The sequence below is a fragment of the Psittacula echo genome (assembly GCF_963264785.1).
Source record: "Psittacula echo genome assembly, chromosome: 1".
In the NCBI taxonomy this organism is placed as follows: Eukaryota; Metazoa; Chordata; class Aves; order Psittaciformes; family Psittacidae; genus Psittacula; species Psittacula echo.
Window position 1 is genome coordinate 42,102,109 of NC_137735.1, and position 24,290 is coordinate 42,126,398.

Consider the following 24,290-nt stretch of genomic DNA (forward strand, 5'->3'; position numbering starts at 1 on the left):
TATACCACAGATGAGAGGTGGCTGTCGCTGGGGTGCCATGGAGCTACTAGAACACAGTAGATCTCAAGTCCAGTGAAAACTGTGAATCTCCCACAAGACTGGGGGAAACAGTAATAATAACCATGTTTGCACCTTGCACAGAGCTCTATCCATTCGACTATGCCTTGTGCTTACATCCTTGACTGATACTTGCCTTTCTTGTATCTCAGGGATATCTTTGTGCGCTATAAGAGGAGGACCTCACAAGGTCTGTTGTACTACAGACTTTTTTAGTTCTGTAACCTAGTTACAACAGATAGAAGGCCAAGCTCTTTTCTGTCCACTAGTTTGTTCTGCCTCTCAGTTATGTCTTGCTGATGCCCGTGTTTCAATATAAAGTTTTAAGACTTGAGAAATAAGTGGAAAGTACATTAGTCTGTCAGACTCTTGAAATCAGTCTCCTAGTTTCCTGTTAACTGCACTGCCTTTATGATAAAGGATATTTTGAAATTAGAACTGGTTGTGCAATATACTTGCTTTCTTGAAGCTTGAAGTAAGATTAAATTGTTAGAACACAGAAATAACAGTCAGGAGCCTTTTTGTCCCTGGCTTGATCTCATTAAACACTGATGTGCTTCAAAATCAGCTTAGTATGCAACCTCCTCTTACTTCAGCTAACTAACAAATGAGAACTCGACACTTATCACAGAGTTATTATCAGCTTTAAACAAGCTCCTCTGGAACAGAATCCTTTTCTACATATTGTGTCTTTCTATTTATTCAGGACCTGTGTTTAAGTGAACTTTCTAGCACAGAGTTTCTTGCATTATGGGCAGTACTAAACCAGTGATTTCTCCTCCTCACAAAAATCCCACTGGTAACATTAATAATAATTTAAAACTTTCCCGAAGCTATTACGTAGAAAGACTGCATCTGTCAGAAATTAATCTCCCTGAAGCCTAAATGGTTAAATTAAAAGATTTTGGCATTCCATTCTTCAGTGAGCCAAGAAAAGGTTCAGTTGCATTTTATAGAATTCACTGAATAAACGTAACAGAACAACTGATTTAATTGATCTTATAGCTGAAGCTATCCTGCTTCAGCTTATGCAAGAAAGTTTAATTTTAGAAGAATACCAGATGCCTGCAGTATTTTAGAAACCTTACAGTTCTCCTTGCTTTCCCTTTGGCCCACAGTACAAGGTCTTTTGGGGAGTCAAGATGAAATATGCCAGATTGAACGTTTGATACAGTGTGTTTAGACAGTTCTGTTCAGGCAGTTCTGTTCATTTTTACTTTTTGAAAAACAGCCACAGTAGCTCTTTAAACTGCCTTGTAGGACTTCAAATAGATGGCAGTCAAATTCACAGTTATTCATATATTTTGTCTTGCAGGCATAATGCCTCAAAAAGTATTAGAGATGTGCTAAGTACAACAAAACCTACATTTGCTGCAATAAATGTGAATAATGACTACTTGAAGACTTTACAAAAGCATCTCATCTTACAATTGAAAAAAGAGGATCTTTGCAGAATTTAGCAGTAGTATGCCAAACACTATTCCTGTATTTTAATTTTCAGCATGTATGATTCAGTAATCTTCAGTATGTCATGCGATTTGCCCCATTGTTGTTAGGTTTTGGTTTCATTTTTGTTAAAGTAAGGAAAAGCAAAGGACAGGTCTTTATGGTCCAGTGAGTGAATTTCCCTTAGACTGACAGTCATGTACCTTCCTCCTGAGAAGATTATGCTAATTATTCACCTCAGAATGGAGACCAATAAAGAAACTCCACATTTTAAATAGCCTACTGTCACTTTTAAACAAAGATGTAAACAATTATTTTATATCAAATAGTATATCCGTTTTAACTTGCCACTGAAATCCCTTCTTGTTCAGATAACAGGTATTAAGAATTATCATTGCACTTTTCAAGACTTGAATGAAAAGTTCAATGCCATGTTTCCAGCTTCGAGGTGCACCTAATACACATAGGATGGGTAGTGGAATGGCATTTAAAAAACCCTAAACCTCCACCCCTAAGTCCCAATATCTCTGGGATTTGATTTGAAATATTCAAAGTTTTAGATGAATCTTTTCATCTTTACTGATTTTTAATTCAGTCATGAATTTAGTCCCTGTGTTTTGATGAACAATGAGGAAAAAAGCCTTTTTGTTCAAAGAAGCTTATCTTAGATACCTCCTATATGACTCAGATTGAGAGAGATCATAACTAACTAGACGGCTTCAATTGTCAGTACAGGGAAAAGCACTAAGAAACAGTTTCAGTAAGTATAAATGATCAAACAACAAAATAGACCCAATATAATATGGAAGGCCAAAATAAAATGTTAAGTATGAAGCTATTCCCACTCTTCACCAAAGAGTACTCACAAAAGAATTCTTAATTAGCAATAAAAAGAAGCAGAGTTACTCTAAGGAATGACCGAACAGCAATTTGATGAAAGACTCAACACATGTATTATGAACTTCAGAGTGAGGGCAGACCTGTTCTACTTGTGGGAAGCCAAGAGAAATCAGCATCAATCTATGGAAGCAGAATACAGCCTAATTTAGATGTAACTAAATATATTAGCTCAGCTGAAGCAGTTAAAAAAAAAAAAAGATGACAGCAAGACACTACAGAAGAGGTACAACTAGTCAAAACTCCTAATTGTATTCTAGTGGAAAAAGAAAAAGTATGTTGGTGAAACACCCTGCAACACATTGGGGAACTTCCCTGGTCTAATTGACACTCCTGCAAGCTGAGTTTCCATGGCCTGCTTTGAACTCCAAATTGTACTTGAAAACTAGATTGAATACAAGGGGGAAAAAAAGAACCCAAAACACCCCAAACCAAACCAGAGTTAGGTTCTGGATGTTATGCATAAGTGGGACTATCCTATCCTGTGAAAGAGAAAATTTTCTGTAACTCAGGGAAAAAGTAGGTAGAGATGAAGACTCTTGGTAGACAGATGTAAAAGGGTTATGACGTCACTTGATTTCTCAGATACTTGAGAGATACTTTCTGTGAAAAGGAATTGCTGTTTCTTGAAATACAGGTTTTAAGAAATTAAAAACAACATAGCACTATTAAATGTTCTTCCACACCAAAAAAAAAAAAAAGAAAAAAAGGTACCACTGCTTTTATTTAGGTAAATTACTAAAGTAAATTTCTAAAGCAGAATTCCCCATTAGAAATATAGGTAAAAAAGTAAAATAAAATACTTCATCTGTTCTGCTGTACGTGATGGTCAACACATCTTCCCTACAATGCTCTATCTGTAGGTTAATTACTTGAAATAAGTAAAGGACTTTTCTGTTGAAAGTAAATACATAACCATGTGGTTGGCACAAAAGGCAGCCAGACTGTGGTATTCCTTCTAAACCTACTCCTGGGAAGCTCTGTACCTCAGTTTCAGCACTTACGAGCAGGAGATAAGAATAGATTTTTGTCTACAATAATGGGAGACCTTAAAGAGATGTCAAAACTAGATTGAAGTAGCAAAAGCAAAAAATCCAGTAAGGGCAGGGCCTGAGGCCTCTCCAGCATTCCTAAGCAGTGGCTGTTCCTTCAGTTCTTTCATTTCGCCCATAAATAGCACGTTTGCATGTACTGTTGCTTTCTTGCACTGCCAATTCACAGAATGCCTTAGGCATATATGGGAAGATACAGGCACAGGATCGGTGGTTCCTCCTATCTCCCACTGCTAGACATTTGCATTCCAAGAATCTTTATTAGCTGTGTCAAGAGAACCTTTCTAAGGAATCAAAAGTCGCTTATTTCAGCCCTGACATTCCTTATCTAAGGAAGTTATTGCAGTACTTTTCACTGGAAAACACAGATAAGTGCCTAAAGTACAGCTACAGTGTTTCCAGCTACCACTAAGCAAATTTCAGTATATATTAAATACAGGCTTTTCACTGAGTTGCTGTATTCTTATCTAGTACCTTAGAAATAGCCTTGAACTTTTTAAGGCAGCAAAGAGCAACTGGGTTATTTCCAGAACAACGCTTCTTACTTTCAGCTTGTGTCTCAAAAACTTTTGCTGGCTGCAAAACTTTCATATTCCATCTTCCTTCTCAATCCAAAGCACGCAATTTCTATCCTCATGTCATACATCCGAACAACAGTTCTTCTGAGGACAAAAGCTGTGAACAAACATAATATAGTGGGCCTGCTATAACTATTAAACTAGGGAAGGCGTTCACTGAAAGCCAGCTTCTGCATCAGTTTATACAGGAATTTGCCATGTGTCTTATGCCAGTCCTGGGTCCTGGAGCGACTTTGGCTGTAACATCACACTATGTAAGGTCGCATGCATTCAGTTTTCAGTTTGTCCCCTATACCTGGATTATAGCAAGAGCAGTGTTTTCTGCACCCAACAAGAGATTATCTTAACCTCATTTAGATTTAGTTATCTTTTGTTTGGTTTTGTTTTTTTTAAAGGAGATGAGGGGGGCTTCAGTCAGTGATACAGAAATCCTCTGAGAATAAAGAGAGATTCTAGGCTGAAACTCTGAATCACTAGCCTCTGAATTTGCAGTCAGTAGCATGTCCTAGAATTGCAATGCCTAGCATCTGTACCAATTCCTCAGTTAACTGCAAATCACCATCTCCACCTACTTCCTTTATAGGTGAAGTACCCCCAAATTACCATTCATAGGTTTTGTGGAAAACAGGCTTTTATAGATTCCTTCTGGCCATATGGCAAGCCTGAGGAAGCCCAGATATAATAAACTCTCCTTCTGTCCCAACCCTCCCTAATTAAACTTGAAAGCCCTCACCAGCGGCAATGCTCTTTTGGAAAAAAGGCAGAAAACATACAGCAACGGTTATCTCTGTAAGGCTACAAACATTTTCCCTTATTCTTCTCTGTGCAAGAGACTCACTGTATCAACAGCTTGAGCAAATCGTAAATTGAGAATTATATTGTCCATCTCCATTGTCCTAATGGACAAATGATGGAAGTCTTTAAATCCAGGCAATATCAGTATTAATTTTTAATAAAGACTGTAACACACAAAAGCTCTTTGCAGTGTATAGGAAAGATGCATTAAAAAAATACAACATTCTATCTTAGATTATATTATACTGCTTCTTAACTATGATCCAAGCTCTCCCTAAATTAACATCTGCAGAAGAACTCCTTCTAGCAGCAACTGTTCACAAACATTCTAGGGGAAACCATACAATACAGAGAAAGTAAGTATTTTCCCTGCTGAGTTTATTTTCTTTTTAAATTTGCTTCACTGATGATGGGTTAAGAATAATCATAGTGTAGGAGACAAAAATCCATATTTAATTAAGAAATCAATTCAAGTGCAGAAACAGAAATTGAGAGAATTTCCTCAAAAAAAAATCAGTTTGGAATATTACACCAATCTATAAGATACCAACTATATTATATTATACATTGTAACAAAATTAAATGTCTAAGATTTGTGTATGAGAGATCTCAATGAATTTAGGAATGTAAATCCCATTCATTCATGATCATGGAATTCACTTTTTGAGGGCTGTCCACACAGTACTGTAAGATTTTAATTTTCTATGGATTAGTCATTAGAATTAAGGCAGAGCCTTACAAAAACCCCATTGCATTTCCCCACTTTTTATTAATGTCTTCAGTTCTGCATAAGAACTTCTTTGGAGGACTATGCCTTTTTTAAAGGCACTGATACACTCAGTGTTAAGGGCAAGCAAGCGCTGTGGTAAGCACAGCAGCCTGCCGATTAATAGCTAAACAGCATAACAGCTGTTTATTTATAACAGCAACAGCTATAAATTTGATCTAGAAAATCCAGTCAAACTTACCATCTTGAACCGTTTGAACCCCACACTGGGCACCAAAAAGAACTGTTGTGGTTTAACCCCAGCCAGCAGCTAAGCCCCAGCCAGCCACTTGCTCACTCCCCTCACAGTGGAATGGAGGAGAGAATTAGAAAAGTAAGAAAACTCGTGGGTTGAGAAAAAGACAATTTAATAGGGTAAAGCAAAAGCTGCACATGCAAGCAAAGCAAACCAAGGAATTCATTCACAAATTCTCATCAGCAGGCAGGTGTTCAGCCATCTCCAGGAAAGCAGGACTCCATCATACATAACAGTTACTTTGGAAGAGAAACACCTTTACTCCAAAAATCCCCCCTTTCCTTCTTCCTTCCACAGCTTTATATGCTAAGCATGATGCCATATGTTATGGAATACCCCCTTGGTCAGCCAGAGTCAGCTGTCCTGGCTGAGTCCCCTCTCAACTTCTTGTGCACCCCCAGCCTCCTCGCTAGTGGAGTGGGGTGAGAAGCACAAAAGGCCTTTACTCTGTGCAAGCACTGCTCAACAATAACTGAAATATCCCTGAATGATCAATACTGTTTCCAACACAAATCAAATATATAGCCCCATACTAGCTACTGTGAAGAAAAATAACTCTATCCCAGCCAAAACCAGCATAGTATTTAACAGAAGCATCTGATTTTATATATTAAAAATAGGAAAAGTGAAAAGTCACTTTTCTATCTTACATTACATTTTTTAATCTACATAATTTCATTCCTAATTGGTTCAGAAAATATTTACGCTCAGAACTACCAGAGAAACACACTTCCAAGAAAAAGGGAGCAAATCAGAGTTAAGCTTTGATGAGCACATTCAACTAAGTGAGAGATCTGATCCTGGAATAAGAATTCTTAGCCAGCATATGTTTTAGGCAAACTGTACTGGACAATAACAGAAATTCACTCTTCAAACACTTGAAAATTTATAAAAAATTAACTTATGTAACTCAAACCATGCATATTGCCCTACTTCTTTTTTACTTGTTTTTTTTTTTTACCAAAAAAAAATGCTTTAGGTGGAAATAATCATGTCAATTGACTTGTGCATTAGTTTTATTTAAATAACGTGTGGTTTGTTTAGGGAAACTAAGTCAGTACACATTCAAGCTTTTATTTGATAATTGTCATTAAGAGATCCACATTTCTACTCGATCTCTGGGCTTAAGCATGATATCACGCAGAATAGCTTTGTGCCCACTCCTGGCGTTCACAGCCCAACACAGGCATGCAGGATATCTAACTAGCCGTAAGTTACTACAAGCAATTTTCCCTTCAAAACCAAAACCCCAAACAAATAAAAACCCCTTTCTTTTTCCTATACATCACATAATGGCTGCTTGTCTTAGACAGTGAAAACATTTATTTACCTGACTGATAATACAGTATGTTTTCACAATGTTCCCTAACTTCACAATGAGTAGGAACACATACCTATATACAAAATAGAGAATAAGAATTTTCATTATTGATTTTGCAGGTGTTTGAGGCAATGCCATTGTATTTTAACTTGTGCCATTTTGATTAAATGAATGTACTTCTCAAACTAACCAACAGAGAATTTATCTTTTTGCTGAGGAACTGGGTTGTACTTTGCTATCTCATTCCCAGGAGGAAACTGTGTGAGTTTTGCACTCAGCACCCTTGGAAAAGCTTACATGAATACAGCTTGTTTTCCGGCACGAAAATGTGTGCTTCAGCTTATAAGGTTTTAGGGTGGATTTTTTTCCCCTGCCTTTTAAAAGCAAAGCTGTCATAACACACAGAAACACACCTGACCAAAGAGACCCACTGTCTCCATCAGAATCAGCTATATGGAAAGCATATACCACAGATAATAGATTTTGATAGCATCCGATGCTGTACCTGGCCCCTAATTATCAGTGTATTAATATTTTATACATTTTACTAACATGTCACAGGGGAAAAAAATATAATAGGAGATTGAAAAAATATAATGGGAAATTGAAAGGATGTTAGCTTGTGGCCAAAAGTTAGACAGTCTTCTCTCAAGCTCGTTATCAACTTGTAAATATCAATATTAGTTTATAGAAGACCCTCAGTTCATGTTAACTCAGTTAAATATATGCCTCAGCTACTCATAGGGTAAATATTTAAATGGTCTTCCTATAAGCAACGATTTACTATTACACAGGGCCATGTGCTATCTTAGTGACCACATTTTCTGTGATATTAAAAGCATTCATAGTTAGCTATGGGTACCTGCCAGCTGTACCATAAATGACAGATGGATTCTATTTGCCTAATCTTTTTCCCTTGGCTACCTGAAAAGTAAAACCTTATCAAGTAAGGCAAGATAAACAAAATCTGCATCATACAAGCTGTTTATAAAGAATGAAATGGTTACAAATGGCACTGCATAAGTGCAAGTCTTCCTTATTTTCATAACACTAGTGCATGCATGTACTGCAAGTGTACATTATGAATCACTTTGATTTGAAGCAGCATATTAGTGTTAGACTAAAAGAAACATTTCTGCCACAAATCCGTTATGAAGACAAGTCCCTTAGAGGCCTTCTAGTCCTCTACTTGCTTTGACCTGCAGGCAGTTGAAAACCCCCAGCATTTTAGGGGAGATTCTACCTGCTAATTACCTCCAACCCCAAAGCATTTTAACCTGCTACTCTTTTCCACAGGAAGTCTGGCCTATTTGAGTTCACACTACTCCTAATCTTGAGTTGTGTACTTATCTACACTGAGTAGTATCACACTAACTGTAGCATATGACTTCAGGAAAGTAAGATTATGTTCTATTATAAGGACTTTGACATGCAGTAGTGCAGCACATCAGATAAAATATTTCTATACAGGCACTCACCCCTTCTGCAACTTAAAGGTATCTTTGTATATACAGGTAAAATTATCTAGTTGAATTACCTCTCCTAATTTATTTCATAAAATAGTGTATCTTCTCTACCCAGATTACCTAGGTGTATATTTAAGAAATCTGATAGTTTTCTGATTTACAGAAACATGTCATATGGATATTGATTCAAGTTTTCAATGCTTAAGTAAGTCCCTTACTATTTTAGTTGTTTGCAATTTGTCACTATTCCTATTGATCAATTCTCTTCTTGTGAGTCAGCTCAGACAAGGCAATTGACAGCAGCACAAGGTAGCAACAAGGTCCACTTCTTACAAGTGGATGCTTTCTAGAGCAAAAAGCTAAACCACACTTAAGCGTCTAAGGGGACAAAACTTCCATTAAGGTTTATTCTGTGCAAAGCTAAACTTTGAAATTCTGTTCATTTTGCTATCTTAGACTAAATGCTCTGTCCTCACTACATAGCTGTAGATTATTTTTCAATATCCAAAAGTGTAAAGAAAATTTAAAAATCTTTTAATATTCAGTTTTTTCCTAAAGCACGTGGAATGTGAGAATTTGTGACAACATAAAGTGCTTTGTGAATAAGTAACATGGTGAAAAAACATTATAATGTCTCAGATATAAACAAAGTAATTATTTTGCATATAGTGATCTGCAAAGGTTTTGTAAAGCTCTGCCTAAAGGAAGAACAACAGGCAGCTTTCATCATTATGCCCTTTCAACATCTCTTCCACACACTCTACAAAGCTACACAGGATTTCCATTAATTTCTTTCTTTCTACCAGCTTCTCTACAGATAAAGTGATAGGTTTCACTGAAAGGAAGATTTTTCTGAGGGTTGGGAGAAATAACAGGCCTGTTTGCGTCTGTTCTTGCACTACCCACCTCAAAAGGTGATCACAATTGTGCAAAATATATTAAGTTAAGGAATTAACTTTCCTGCTCTCTTTACATCTCTGTGCTCAGGGAAGGAAATACAGATATCACAGGAAGGACTTGCTCTCTTATTTTCCTGTGTGACAGATACGAGGTGGGCAAGGGAATTTCTTTTACTCCTTCCTTTACCTGCACATGGGCTTAAAGCACAAGGGATCCACATTTACAGTCCACTTAAAGCCCTGTCAAAATGTAGTACTTGTTAAAAAGAAAGCACTTTCCAGATGGGTTCTAAAACTAATAAAATAAGCTCAATGTTCACTGCTGTTTAGCAATGTTTCTTCTATGTTTGGTCTATTTTAAGCTTTTAGGCCATAGCCTTCTCTACCTCCCTGAAAGCCCTGCAGCTCTAATTGCCCTAAGTCTAACATTTTCAGTCATCAGCTATGAATGTTTGCAGAGAATTCTTTTTTGTTGAATTCCATCATCCAGCCTCTAAAGTGAGCTTTCACATTGTCAAGAATGCATTTACAGAGTGTAGTTCAAACATAACAAAGTTTTTTTACTAGGAAAGAAGTTTTCAAACATCATTTCAAAGTGGTAATTGTATTTACTTAATTTATATTTATAAAGCCACATATTGTACTTTACAAAGGTATGTCCTGTTTAAATAATAGTTATTAAACTTCTATAATTACCCTTAAGAGACTTAAACAATCCAAGATGTGGTATTGCCTTTAGGCAAATGAGCAAACATGTCAAAGAATATTAAGCATAATATTTTAAATAGGATTTGGAATAGCACTGCATACCTGTTGAACACTGATAAGTAATGATGCCAGAATTACTGACTCCAAACACTTCTCTCTTCTCTCTATGGAAAACCTCACTAATCTATTTCTCTTCGTATCTCAATATGAATAAAATAGTCCACTCCCAACACACATGGGTTCATGCCCACCTCTGTTCTACTTAGCCTCTAGATTTAGTTTTAATTTTCAGAGATTGGTACTTTCAATTAGTTCATGACAAGCAGATTGCTAAGGTATTTCCTCATTGTCAGATTTCTTGGCTGTTGATGCTTATACTGGAAAGGCCCAGAGACAATATATAAGATTTATATAAATAAATGTTGAAACATGAAATAAAAGTAGCCTCTTGGAAAACTGCCTCTGGCCCGGTTTCAGTACCACATTTGTGGGAAATCTGTATTTTAAAACTACTTCAATTAAGCTTTTAAACTAAAAACGTTGAACATGAACAAAGCTAGTACAATGAAAGAGCTTTCTGAAGATATTTGGTGCCTTGTTATTTTAGAGTTCATCCAAGTCTCATTCAATTCCTATGTAAATACAAGGCAAAAGTTCTTTATATCTTTCGTTTTGCAGACAGCAGCACCATTTTTCTTAGTTTTGCAGAGTAATTTTTATTAATTTACTTTGAAGCTTTTCACATTAGCCATCAAGCATGGAATCAGTTTAAATTGTATTTTGATAACATTTTCATTTAGTCTTTGAGTCTTTTTATAAATACTAGTAAATACGTTATTTATTCGTGGAGCACTAGCAAAGAACTTCAGATCTGTATTCTTTTACTAAAAGGCAGACAAAGAAGAACAAAAAAATAAAGAAGTGAACTGAGATGCTTTAAACTTTGGGTAATGTAATCAGAAATACACCAGAGACACTGGCATTCACAGATAGAGAAAAATAAAGTAACTGAGCTGGAATTCTCTTCCTTATTCCAATTTGAAAAGCAACTCTCCCATTGTTTTTACAATTGCCTCCTATATTGCCCATCTTTATGCACCAAACAGGTTGCATTTATTCTTCCTATTTTCAGGAAGGAAAACCAAACAAAATATGCAATTTTCTAAAACAAAAGCTACAAAAGATATTTCAGCATTCATGAAAAAATACTAAAATTACAGCTCTGAAGAAAAAGTCTGGTAATGCCCAGAGCCTGTATAACAAAGATGTGGAAACGCATACATGATGTAGTCAAAACTATTCTACAGGGACTAGAAATAAACCAAATGTTAAGAATAACCCCAGTGTCCAGGATCTTCCTTGGGGCTTTTACAGAAAACAAACAAGCAAACAGACTGTGTTCCCCCCCGGCACCCTCACCCCAACCACACATCCTTTATTTTAGATCTTTGAATATTCATTTTGTAACATCAATGGATTTCTTAGCCTAAGTTCTCTCGCAATCTGTTTATTTCATAAGACTTTCATAAATTATCCTGTTACCACTATCTGGACCTTGTAAAGATCATTTCACCTAGGAAAGAGCCTGACTCTCCAGATACCCGTTTTAAATACCATGCTGTACGCTTTTAAACAATACAGCAAGACAAAACCAAAACACATCCAAATAGAACATTTGGTTATCATATACTACAAGAGCATCCTAAACGCTGTTCTTTAGTGGGATGACAAATATTAAAGAATCCATTCTTGAACATTGCTGTGGTTCTAAGGTAAAAAGACCACTACTTAGGAGGTGAGAAAATTGATGCACTCACTAGCATTTCTCAGATATGCTACACTGTTTTTGAAGGCAGATTAGTACGTGATCTAAATAGGCCTTAATTTCACTGTATGTTTTGTTCCAGATGCAGAAAATCCTGACATGTGAACTTTCACTGCCACAAAGTGAATGAAGAATGGAAAAGAAAATATTTGAGATGTATCTCATCTACCTAAAACCTGCAGGCCGCAAGTTACTCAATACAACACCATAATGAATCTCAACTAGTTTATTAATACAGGGAAAAAATAAACGTAACAGTAGCGGGCCAGCCTACATTGGAAGAAGTGGCCAGCTATATCTAGAAAAGTCTCTAAAAAAAAAAAAATCTCTTTTCTGGGGATTTGTCAAGTGGGACTTTCCAGGGAGGAGACACCATGGACCATTACATCACGTGTTAGGCTCGCCTAACACAGTGCCTGAAGATGGACAAGCCATACCTGAAATTAGTGAAAACAACAAAAAAAAGAGACACAAGAATGGCATAGCATGGTCCAGTAAACCAAGAGTATAAAGGGAAACAAATGAGAAGGGAAGAAGAGTAGCAAGGGGAGAAGAAAAGGGAAGAAAGGAAGAGAAGGGAAGAGTAACAAGGTTAAGAGTGCAATAGCTATTACATTGACTTGTAAATGAAAAGAAAAAAAAAGCAAAAGTAAAGCAGATACTGTTGATATAAGGAGAAGTAAGAAAAATATTCTTGTGACAAGAATAATGGGGATGTTAACAGATATTATAGCTTACTTTAAATGCAAATAAAACATTAAATGACAACACATTATTGCTGAGCAGGTTTCTGAAATGAATGTACTACCAGATTAAAATGGCTAACAGTTTTCTATTTACACTCAGCAATATTATATATGCTGTTTTGTACTTTCAGATGATCTGCAATGCTCCACACACAAAGGATTACATTTTTGACCCAAGGAACTCCTTAGGTACATGAATCTTCCTCCATTCTTAACAATTACTCTCTCTTTGCATAAGACTAGTAAGAAGACAGATTAGCAGGATTCTACTCCGAAATGATAACTAGAAGACTATTGTAGACTCCTGCATAAAAGTATGCTTATCAGGCAAAATAGTTTCATAAAGAAAACCAGTCAGAATTTGGGGAGAATATAAAAAATAATTTATATTGGGAAGCAATTTAAAAAACTAATTCCATAAACTATCTCCATTAGGAAATAAATAGAAAATTCTGGAAACACTTCTTGTTTACAAAATGTTGTGTAATAAAAAAGAACCACTATTCCTTGTCATATTGTTCTAAACATTAATAAACAAATATACAATAATAAACAAAAAATACTCTGAAATAATGGAATAGAAACTATTGTACAAATTAGGGAAGTGGTTTAGATCAATTCTTACTGTAAAATACTACATTTGGTAATAAACTAAAATAAAACCACTGCTAATATACACAATAAATAGAAAATCCAGTAGACTACCAGACCACAGTTAATGTGATAGAATTGCTGTGCTTACAGGTTGTTAACATACTTTGCATATGAGTTTATTGGAGTTAAAATGAAAAATGTCACTTCATCCTAAATCTATCAATACCTGAATAAAAGCTATTAGCGACACTAAAGCAACCAGGACTCTGATAAAGCTGTAAGATTGCTAAAACACCTGAAGAAACACATAAGTAGATGGATGTGTTAAGAGAAAAAAAAGGGGGGGGGGGAAGAGGAGAGGCACTTGTCTATAGTTACAGTATTAGTTATGAAGTCTGACAAGTTAAAATGACAATTTTCAATAAGAAAAATTGAAAAAAAAAAACCATAAATAAACCATTTGTATAGTCAATACTACCTCTGGAACAAAGTAATACTTCAGTTTCTTCAACAGTATTGTTGCCTTTTTCTATCCTCTCTCAGAAAGTAGTAAGCTTCATTTTAAAAACACAGTCATAGGAGACGTAAAAGTCACATTACACCTCAATAAAATATCTTACATTTACTGTATAACAGATGTAGCTGTCAATGATTTTCAAGTCACAATAGCCCTCTTCTGCCACACAGGGCACATACTAATCCTTTTAATCTTTTATAAAGGGCTTCTGCAGTCACTGTAATGCTTATATAGTCTAATAAAGTCTGTTTGTCAGGACACAGTAGGCATCCCATTGTTCAGAAGCAAGTTTAGTTCTTGGGCTTTTTTTCCATCTTGGTATGGCAAATATTTTAAACAAGTTAATCATAAAATACTTCCACTAAAGTTTCCATTTTTAATACCTAAGTATGCATTTAAACTCATGAAAACGTTGAAAACGCGGGACATGAACCACCTGGTTCTAAACTATAACCTAAATAGTTAAGATTTTACAAATGGAGAAGTAACAGTTCTGAAGACAACTTATTAAAAAGCCAATACAAAAAAATGAGGAACACACCTAAAAAAAACCAGATTGTTTTGCACTAAGAACACCCAGGTTTGTCAAATATGTTCCATTAGCATACATACATAAATAGCTACTCATACTTGATAAAAAGTAAGTGGCATTAAAGCCTTGCCATTATAGAACTAGTAGAACACCCATACTTCCCACCAAGGCACTAGTGTTTCATTATAATTAAATTTACACAATGAGAAACCTGAAGAAACAAAACTAAATGCTACCTCTAAACCACAGGTTTCTCATCTGAAATCAAGCACTTAGTAAAAAGGCAAAAACTACATCTGTGAAGCCTTTTATATTCCCAAAACTTAAGAACCTACTAACTACTGCCTAGTTAGTTCAGTCACTATTGTTTTATACACCTGGATTTCCACTCAGCTGTGTAGATTTATGTTAAGTATTACTTAATCTGACAGCCAATGCTCTTTGCAGTTGTGCTTGATAGGAAGACTATGGTGGAAGCATAATTTATTACATGTTTTTGGGCTTTAATGCTTTTAAAGGCTATAAAACTGGGTGAATTTTGTGAAGTTGTAGAAGTCAAGGTAGTTGGGGTTTTATTATAAATTCAAGCATTGTACTTAGCATTTGTTTCTATATTTTCTAAGAACAGTTCTGTATTACATGTAAGTAATGTTTCTAGGTGGTGATTTTGGGTACTTGTTGCAGTGAAATTCAGATAAACAACACTTAGGAGAAGAAAAGGGTTATAATGAGAGCAAACAAATTCCTTAAGGCAAAGAAGCCCTGTTCTTACTCTGTAGTATGTGGAAAGTGCTTTGTCGTTCTGGTTTTTTTTTTTGGTCAATTTGCTGCAGAAGAAAGAGACTACTTTGCAGAAAACACTTCAATACCTGTTGTGCTACAGAATCTGGGTGAATATGTGTGAATACTTTAATCACAGCTTACAGCTCAGGGCAGATCTCAGAAAATAATTACAGCTGACAGCTCAGGGCAGACCTCAGAAGTAATGAAATATTCGAATAGTGAGGCAAATGCTAAAGAGCTCTAGGTCACTCATAGCTGGGATTTGCTAAAGTTCAGTGTTAACTTGAGTATTTTAAGTACTGCACTGCTGATGCACTTTGAGGAGAGCTACTGATCAAGACAATGGTTTTGAGAATAATATAGAAAATTTCTGTTCCCGCTTATATTTTATATCCTTCAGACTTTCTTTAGACAACAGATATCCTAGAACTTCTCAAACTACCCAATACTTTGCTAAGTCTTAAGTTGGCATCTGGGTTGTTTAGTCTGACCAGTGACTAAACCTTCCTTATTGTGTATGTGATTTTTTGCTAGTAGAACTAGTAAGTTAGGCATTGAATTTTGAGGAAATGTAGTGATTCTTGAAATGTAACTGTTTTCTTTTGGGATTCAATCCTAAAATTGTAGTTATAAGTTCTTCTGTCATAGTTTAGTTATTTTCCTCCTGCAGAACAAAGTTACTTTACTCAAGTTTTGTCATTCAAACCAGAATACCAAGTTTTATTTTCTATATGATGCAGCTATGAACATCCAAGGAACTTAAGAGGCCTTCCTTGTCACACACCCTTCAAATAAACATGTAGTCCTTACCCTACATTTGATGATTTCTTTGTTTATAATAAGATTCTGCAACCTTGTTAGCCTTAGCCTTACAAGAAGGGCAACAGGTTAAGGCTGGCTTCTAGCCTGACTTTGGATAGGTTGAGGACTTTGAAAAGTTTAGCTCCAAAAAAGCAATGAAAAGGGAAAAAAGCCAGTTATAAAGATTATTGGGATCCATAATAAAATGTGATGAATGCAAAAACAAGACCAAGCTAAGAGGTCAGAAATATCCAAGTAGTTTCTCCAAGTAGATCTCTTGGATGAACTCATGGACACCAGTGCTTGATGCTGCCTAAATATCAGCTGTGCTCATTACTAGGCTGGATAACTTCTTGAGTGCTGGGAAAAATAACAGTCTATCCAGTGCTTTTCTTGTCACCACTAAACTATTGTTATTTCATCATGACTTTAAGAACTACAGCTTCTGGTTATTTTATTCCCAGCTGAGACAAAAAATGAAAAATCACAATCATTCTCTACTTTTATCACACTTATCATACAGAGTTCCAAAAACATTATTTGCAGAGGCTATGTTATTGGAACTGGCTTTTCTGGGAAAAATCAGAATAACTGAAGCCTGAATTTATTGCTGAGTGCAATAAACACAGAGTTTATTGCTGTGTGTGAATGTAGAGACTGTGGTAATCCTGGCTCATGCCCCTCTCTGCATCTCCTGTTCAGCAAGCTTTGCATATGCCAAGTGGCTTCTCTTACTCCTCACAGACTAGGTAACTGGTCCACTTGTTCTATAGCCCGTCTTTTGGCAGCAACATTAATACCCATTTCATAGAATCACTGAATAGTTAGGGTTAGAAAGGACCTTAAGATCATCTAGTTCCAATCCCCCTGCCATGGACAGGGACAACACACACTAAAACATGTTACCCAAGGCTCTGTCCAACCCAGCCTTGAACACCGCCAGGGATGGAGAGTATTGTGTGCAATTCTGGTGTCCTCAATATAAAAAGGACATGGAACTGTTGGAAAAAGTCCAGAGGAGGGCCACGAGGATGATCAGGGGACTGGAGCATCTCCTATATGAAGATAGGCTGAGAAAGTTGGGGCTGTTCAGCCTGGAGAAGAGAAGGCTGCGTGGAGACCTCATAGCAGCCTTCCAGTATCTGAAGGGGGCCTACAAGGATGCTGGGGAGGGACTCTTCATCAGGGACTGTAGTGATAGGACAAGGGGTAATGGGTTCAAACTTAAACAGGGGAAGTTTAGATTGGATATAAGGAAGAAATTCTTTAGTGAGAGGGTTGTGAGGCACTGGAATGGGTTGCCCAGGGAGGTTGTGAATGCTCCATCCTTGGCGGTGTTCAAGGCCAGGTTGGATGAGGCCTTGGGTGGCATGGGTTAGTGTGAGGTGTCCTTGCCCATGGCAGGGGGGTTGGAACTAGATGATCTTAAGGTCCTTTCCAACCCTAACTATTCTATGATTCTATGATTCACAGCTTCCTTGGGCAAGCCATTCCAGTGTCTCACCACCCTTACAGTAAAGAACTGCTTCCTTATATCTAATCTGAACTTTCCCTCTTTAATTTTGAAACTGTTACCCGTTGTCTTATCATCACAGTCCCTGATGAATAGTCCATCCCCAGCATCCTTGTAGGCCCCCTTCAGATACTGGAAGGCTGCTATGAGGTCTCCATGCAGCCTTCTCTTCTTCAGGCTGAACAGCCCCAACTTTCTCAGCCTATCCTCGTACGGGAGGTGCTCCAGTCCCCTGATCATCCTCGTGGCCCTCCTCTGGACTTGTTCCAACAGTTCCATGTCCTTTTTATGTTGAGGACACCAGAACTGCACACAATACTCCAAGTGAGGTCTCACGAGAGCAGAGGAGAGGGGCAGGATTATCTCCTTTGACCTGCTGGTCACGCTCCTTTTGATGCAGCCCAGGATATGGTTGGCTTTCTGGGCTGCGAGCACACACCGCCAGCTCATTAAGTTTGTCTTTGACCAACACCCCCAAGTTCTTCTTCACAGGGCTCCTCTGAATCTCTTCTCTGCCCAACCTGTAGCTGTGCCTGGGATTGCTCCGACCCAGGTATAGGACCTTGCACTTGGCATGGTTAAACTTCATAAGGTTGGCATCAGCCCACCTCACAAGCGTGTCAAGGTCCCTCTGGATGGCATCCCTTCCCTCCAGCGTATCAACCGAACCACACAGCTTGGTGTCATCAGCAAACTTGCTGAGGGCATACTCAGTCCCATTGTCCATGTCACCGACAAGGATGACATACCTATTCAGCAGTTTTCACAAAATATTTAATATATTTTACATCTTTTTTCTTCTGGCCACTTTCTTCAAAAACAGTATTTTTAGGTATTTAAATATTTTCAGTTCATATGCTAATCTCCATTGATTTTTCCAAAGATATTACAAATCAGAAATTGAGTCTAATGAAGCAGTTGTCTAAGTATAGTGCTTTACAAAACTAGATTCTTTTTATTACCAAAATACGAGAGAATGGTCAATGGTATTGTATCATTGGTGTTTTGCTTTTTTTTTTTTTTTTCCCCTATCCATACAAACTCAAATTTACAGAAATGTTCCTGAAAGTGGAACAAACAGCAAGCATTCTTCACTAGCTCTGAAACACTCAGCAGTTTTAAATAGGCTTGTCTTTCCTACTGCAGCATATTGGCTATTTACAGGATACTCAGGATATAACCATAAAAATCCCTTTCAGCTGCAGAAAGAGGAGTAATGATATTCACAGGTGATAATATCTAACTGTTTCAAAGTTCCTAGGAATGTTATTATAATTTAGAATCCACTAATCCACTACCAATTTTTCTGCATGCTTTCCTAACTTTAAAAGGAAGGAATCCCTTTTTTCCCCAGCATTCGACTTAGGACTTTGGCGTCTTACTCAAACAGCAGCAGAGTATTTGCCGTGTCCTTATACGGGTATCCCAGTCACTTAACTGCCTTCGCTCTATGGGCCCCGCAACAACACAATAGGTGAAGAGCTCTATGCTTCCCCCTTGCGCAGCTCCGCGCCCAGAAGATATACAGCCTGCGAGAACCCTGCCCGTGCTGTGTGCGAGTGACCTCTTCAGACAAGTCAGCGTCATTACAGAAAGGTCACGGCGCAGAACTGCATTGACAAAATGAGTAGTTTTTGAGCTACAACCGTCCCATATTTTTCCTCTCTTTAATATCCATAATGAAATGGAGACTAAAGGGGAAATCTATTTTTAGTGGAAACGTTAGAAAAGTGATTTTTACCAGTAACTAATTTTAAGTATATTTACAAATGTCTGTGCTGCTGCCAGATAGAGTATTATTAATAATTACTAACTAAAACCAATTCAAGGGTGGACCATAAAAGTACATGAAATCATTTTTACTCCCCAAAATACCTTTTGTAACTCAGGAGGTCTGAAATATATGTTAGAAGCATAAAAGCCTGATGGTGGTTGTATTGGGTTGTGTAGTAAGGTTTTGGACAGGCTACAGGAGCGGCTTCTGTGAAGCTTAGAAGCTTCCCTCATGTCCAGTAGAGCCAATGCCAGCTGGATCCAAGATGAACCAGCCTCTGGGCAGGGCTGAGCCCATCAACAATGGTGGTAGTGCCTCTGGGATAACAGATTTTAAGAAGGGGGAAAAGTTACTGGGCATGAGCAATTGCAGCGGGAAGGAGGAGTGAGAATATGTGAGAGAAACATCTGCTGACACCAAGGTCCATGGAGAAGGAGGGGGAGAAGGAGGAGGTGCTTCAGGCATCAGCACAGCAGTTCACCTGCAGCCTGTGGTGAAGACTATGGTGAGACAGGCTGTCCCTCTGCAGATCAAGGAGGTCCACGGTGGAATAGATATCCACCTGCAGCCCCTGGAGGATCCTAGGCCAGAGTAGGGGGATGTGTCCCAAAGGACGGTGTAACCCTGCGGGAAGCCCGTGCTGGAGCAGGGTCCTGACAGGACAGTGACCCCATGGCGGACCCATGCAGGAACTCTCTGTTCTTGCAGGACTGCACCCCATGGAAGGGACCCATGCTGGAGCAGTTCATGTAGCCCATGGGAAGGACCCATGTTGAAGAAGTTCATGTAGGACTGTCTTCTGTGGGAGGAACCCAGGAGCAGGGCAAGAGCATGAGTTCTTCCCTTGAGGAGGAATGAGTGACAGAGACAATGTGAACTGTCCACAACCCACATTCCCCATCCCCTTGTACCACTGCACGGGGAGCGGGTTGAGAATTCGAAGTAAAGTTAAGCCTGGGAAGAAGGGAGGAGTGTGGGGAAGGTGTTTTTAAGATTTGGCTTTTATTTCTCATTACCCTACTCTGATTTAATTGGTAATGAATTAAACTAATTTCCCTAAGTTTAGTCTGTTTTGTCTGTGACGGCAATTACTAACTGATCTCCCTGTCCTTATCTCAACCCACAAGCCTTTCACTGTTCAGTTGAGGGGGAGTGACAGAGAAGCTTTGGTGGCATCTGGTGTCCAGTCAGGATCAACCACAGTGGTTAAAAACATTAAAGCCAGCAGAAACAGTGCTTCGTTGTAGTAAAAGGGTATTGTCTCAGACTGACTCTCAGTACCTAAATGGGCTTATTAATGACTTGGTAAGTAGTATGCTGGAAAAAAAACTTCCTCTCCCACTTTCTTAGCAAGAAACTTTCTTACTAAGTTTGAGGTTCAAGCTATGGAAGTGTTTTGAAAATTCAAACAGTGGAAAAACTAAGTTCCTTTGAGGTAATAGGTATCATGCTGAATTCTCACCTGTAAGAAAGCCAAGCAAGTTTAGGGTTTTTTCTCTTGTAGTTGCATTAGCTGTAGATATGAATTGCAGAGCAACTCTTTCTTCCTGTGCCATCTCTTGGCACAGAGATGGGGCATGTGCTTTTTGTCTAGTGACTGCAGATGGAGTCTGGGGTGACTTGGTCAGGTTAAATATCTAACCTACAGATGGGAAAAATTAAGTGACAAGGTCTTTAGTATTGATTAGCAGGTTGGTTCTAGTTTTTTTTCCTCCGAGGGTCATCTGTCAGCTTTACTCTATTTTACAACTCAAAAGTACCAGTACCAGTATGTTAGTTGTCATATTACCTAACCCAACAACAACAAAGGAATTACTAGAAGTTAACAGCTTGTCTTGCCCTAGCGTCCACATCAGGCAGCCTGCAATATCTTATTGAGGGAGAAAGAAGAATCTAAGAGAGGAAACACAAGAAGGAGGATTCCCTGGCTGTCATAACTCTGTGACTTCTACAATTCCCCTTTCCTGTTTCATGGAAGTCTGAAGAAGAACTGGAAGTCCTTTGCACCCATGACTGTGATTTTTGTCCTTTTTTCCAAGCAGATATTAAACCAAACAAAAACAAGAACAAAAAACCAAAACAAATAAACAACCCCCCAACCAAACTACTATTAAGGACATGAGTTGGCTGTCATATTGCTTGATGGGCATTACAAATTTAAGCATTACAATTCTATTTTTGGAGTAAGCTTCCTGGCCTGCTGGCAATGCTCATAAGATAAGTCCTCTGTTTAGCATACTTAGATTTACAGCTTGTCCTAGTTTGGAAGATCAGCTGGCTTCCATTGTAGGACAATCTAAGCTTGAGTACATAACCAATGTACGCAGTCTGTTAAGGTACAACTTTTTCTACTTTATATATAAAAACAACTGAACACGCTTGATGTCTCTATAAATGGGATCATTTGACCCCACAAAAATTTCAGTTTCTCAATATTCAGCTTGTCTGGGATACATTTCACTGGACACTCAGATAAGGATAAAGGCAATATTGCTGTCTTCAACAGCCACCAACAAGAGTCTCTGGAGCTACTTCCTACAATGTAATTTTTCACTTTGGAAAGAAAGCATATATAAGCATATATAGCCATAACCTGACTTTTCAAAGCTGTACTTTTTCAATCTTGTTGACTTCATAGCAGAAGATAAGAAGAAATCTAAAGCACAACAAATGTTACAGGAAAGTGATTTATATGTTTCTTTAAGGAAATGTGAACTTTAAAAGAATTATGTTGTCTTCAGACGTAACTAAACTTATAGGAAGTTCTTAGAGTGGAACTACAAATTCCCTCCTGTCCAAATAGGACTTTTTGGACAAAATTTTCCTTTGAGAATATCAAATATGCTTAGTCGACTTTAAACCAAAATAGGTTGTGAGGAACTATATAAGCCAAAGGTACAATCTCCCTCTGTGTGTGATAAGCAAGTGTATCAGCACTGTCTCAGACCTGTGAAGTGGCAAAACACTGTGCAGTGCTGGATGACCTTAATATCTACTTGTTTTAGAAGGAAAGGAAAACAGTGGAACGAATTATGAATTATTAATAATAAAAACGCCGAAACACCTAAACAAAAGCAGTTACTTTCATGTTTTGTCATTGAACAAAAGCAAACACAAATAAATTTCTCTGTAAAGATTCAAAAGAAATTTTGATATGGGATCTTAATGTCTTCTAGAAATGTCTTACACAAGAGGATATTTGGCTAGATTTAGAAAAATTTAGGTTATCTCATAGTATAGACTTGAAATCCCATTTGTATAGTGCTTGGAGACATTCTAATTGACAGAAAACCAGTATCGATTGCCTGATATATGCTCTTCGGGGACAAATTGTGATCCTTTTACCTAGATTAATGAGGTTACCAGTCACACAAAATCTTGTTAGAGCAAGTTCTGTTCCTAATTTTGCAATATGGCTCTTGAATCAAGGACTTCATTTGTAAGCAGAAAACAATGAGACATTCTAGAGAACTAAAGAGGTCAGAATCTGTTACCCCATGCACTAACACTGCATGATCAGCTGTTCTTACATGACTACCTTTAAGCAAGTCCACTGTGACACCTGTCCTTAGTTTATGTTCCACAATCAGAAGATGATGATGTCCGGTGAATTAGTTAAAAAGCATAAAAAGCATGCATGTACCTGACATCAGGGACTGGATTGCCAGCAACTCTGCACTCCAGCAATACTTTGTTTCCTTCAGCAATTTCCTGGCTCCGGAGCTTCTGAGTGAATTGAGGTGGTGAAAACTGATTCTCTGACATGTTGATGAAGGGGTAGCAAAGGCCTGTTTCACTCTGAGTGATGCTGTCCCTTTCAGAAAAGTGTTCTCCATTGAGATGAACTTCAGGTAATTTTGCCTCAGGCTCAGCCCCTTGATGTGTCTTGTCAAACTCCTGGCTCATGGAGGTACCTTCAGCTAGTTGTCTCTTTTTAGGAGACAGGTATCCACTATCTGGAGAAGAAGAGTCCCCATCAGGACTTCGGCCTCTTGTCTCTGATGCCTGTCTAAATATAGATGACAGTTCCTCTATGAATGTAGCAGCTTTGTCACACAGCTTGTTCCTGAAAGGAACTTCTTCCTGGGCTGCTGAGTCAGACTTAGGGCTTGTCTTAGGTACACCTGGACCATCATCCTCTGAATGTTTCAGGCTTCTAATGAAGCTGGGACTAGCAGTTAGCAAAGGTGAGGTGCTTGCTTGCTTCCTGGAAACTGTGATAAAACTACCTGCTGTTTGAGGTGTGCTGGGTTGCTCTTTCTGATTGCTTGGGAGAATATGACTTGCGGCACATGAATTCAGACCGCTTGCTTGAGGCCTCTGTAAAGCATCTTGCTCGTGCAGTTTGGTAGCCCTGAAAGAAACATTTTCTGAAGTGCTAGAAAGAGAAGTATTGAAATAATGATTAAAGTCTGGTGCTGCATTCTGATCCTCCTTCATGGAATTGGCAATAGCTTCCCGAGCTATGTCAAGGCTCTTACACATTTCTTCCTGGGTAAGGAAGGCAGAAAGTTCATTTGAAAAGTCCCTATTCTGTATGTCTGATAGGGAATCAGAGAAAAAGTCATGGTAAGATGAAGCTTCTGACATATTTTCAGGATATCCCTTGTTGATGCCTCTCTCTGAACAGTAAGCCTCTTTCAGCATTAAAGAAAGAGGCAATGCCTGCCCACAGCTTCTGTCTTGCATCCTGGAAGACACAAATAAAATTCCTTAAAGAAAAAACTTCCCAGTGAAAAAACCTCTGTTATATCCTGGTTCCCATAAGCTAGACACAAAACTAGGAGAAGAGCAGAACCCAACAGTGAGTGAAATAGTTACTGTAAACCTTGGTTTCTATTAGAATGGGCCAGGGCTGCAAATTGTCTAGGTGGAAATGAGAGCACTCAAGGTCATATTTCTCGTGCTTCTTCCTTCAGAACTATGAAGCCATCCTTCATACATTGCTGAGCACAAACTCAATT

General features: G+C 38.0%; 1 protein-coding gene across 2 annotated transcripts in view; it reads right to left on the reverse strand.

Moving 5' to 3' along the window:
• The window catches only part of PALLD (palladin, cytoskeletal associated protein), a gene marked incomplete at its 5' end in the record, with an annotated part of 189,881 nt that extends 165,866 nt beyond the window's left edge, over window positions 1-24,015 (reverse strand). For both annotated transcript variants that reach the window (XM_080617156.1, XM_080617155.1), the window contains one exon: window positions 22,970-24,015. In XM_080617156.1, the coding sequence (XP_080473282.1) occupies window positions 22,970-24,015 (1,046 nt within the window). The remainder of the gene's footprint in view (window positions 1-22,969) is intronic.
• Between the last annotated feature and the right edge of the window lie 275 nt (window positions 24,016-24,290).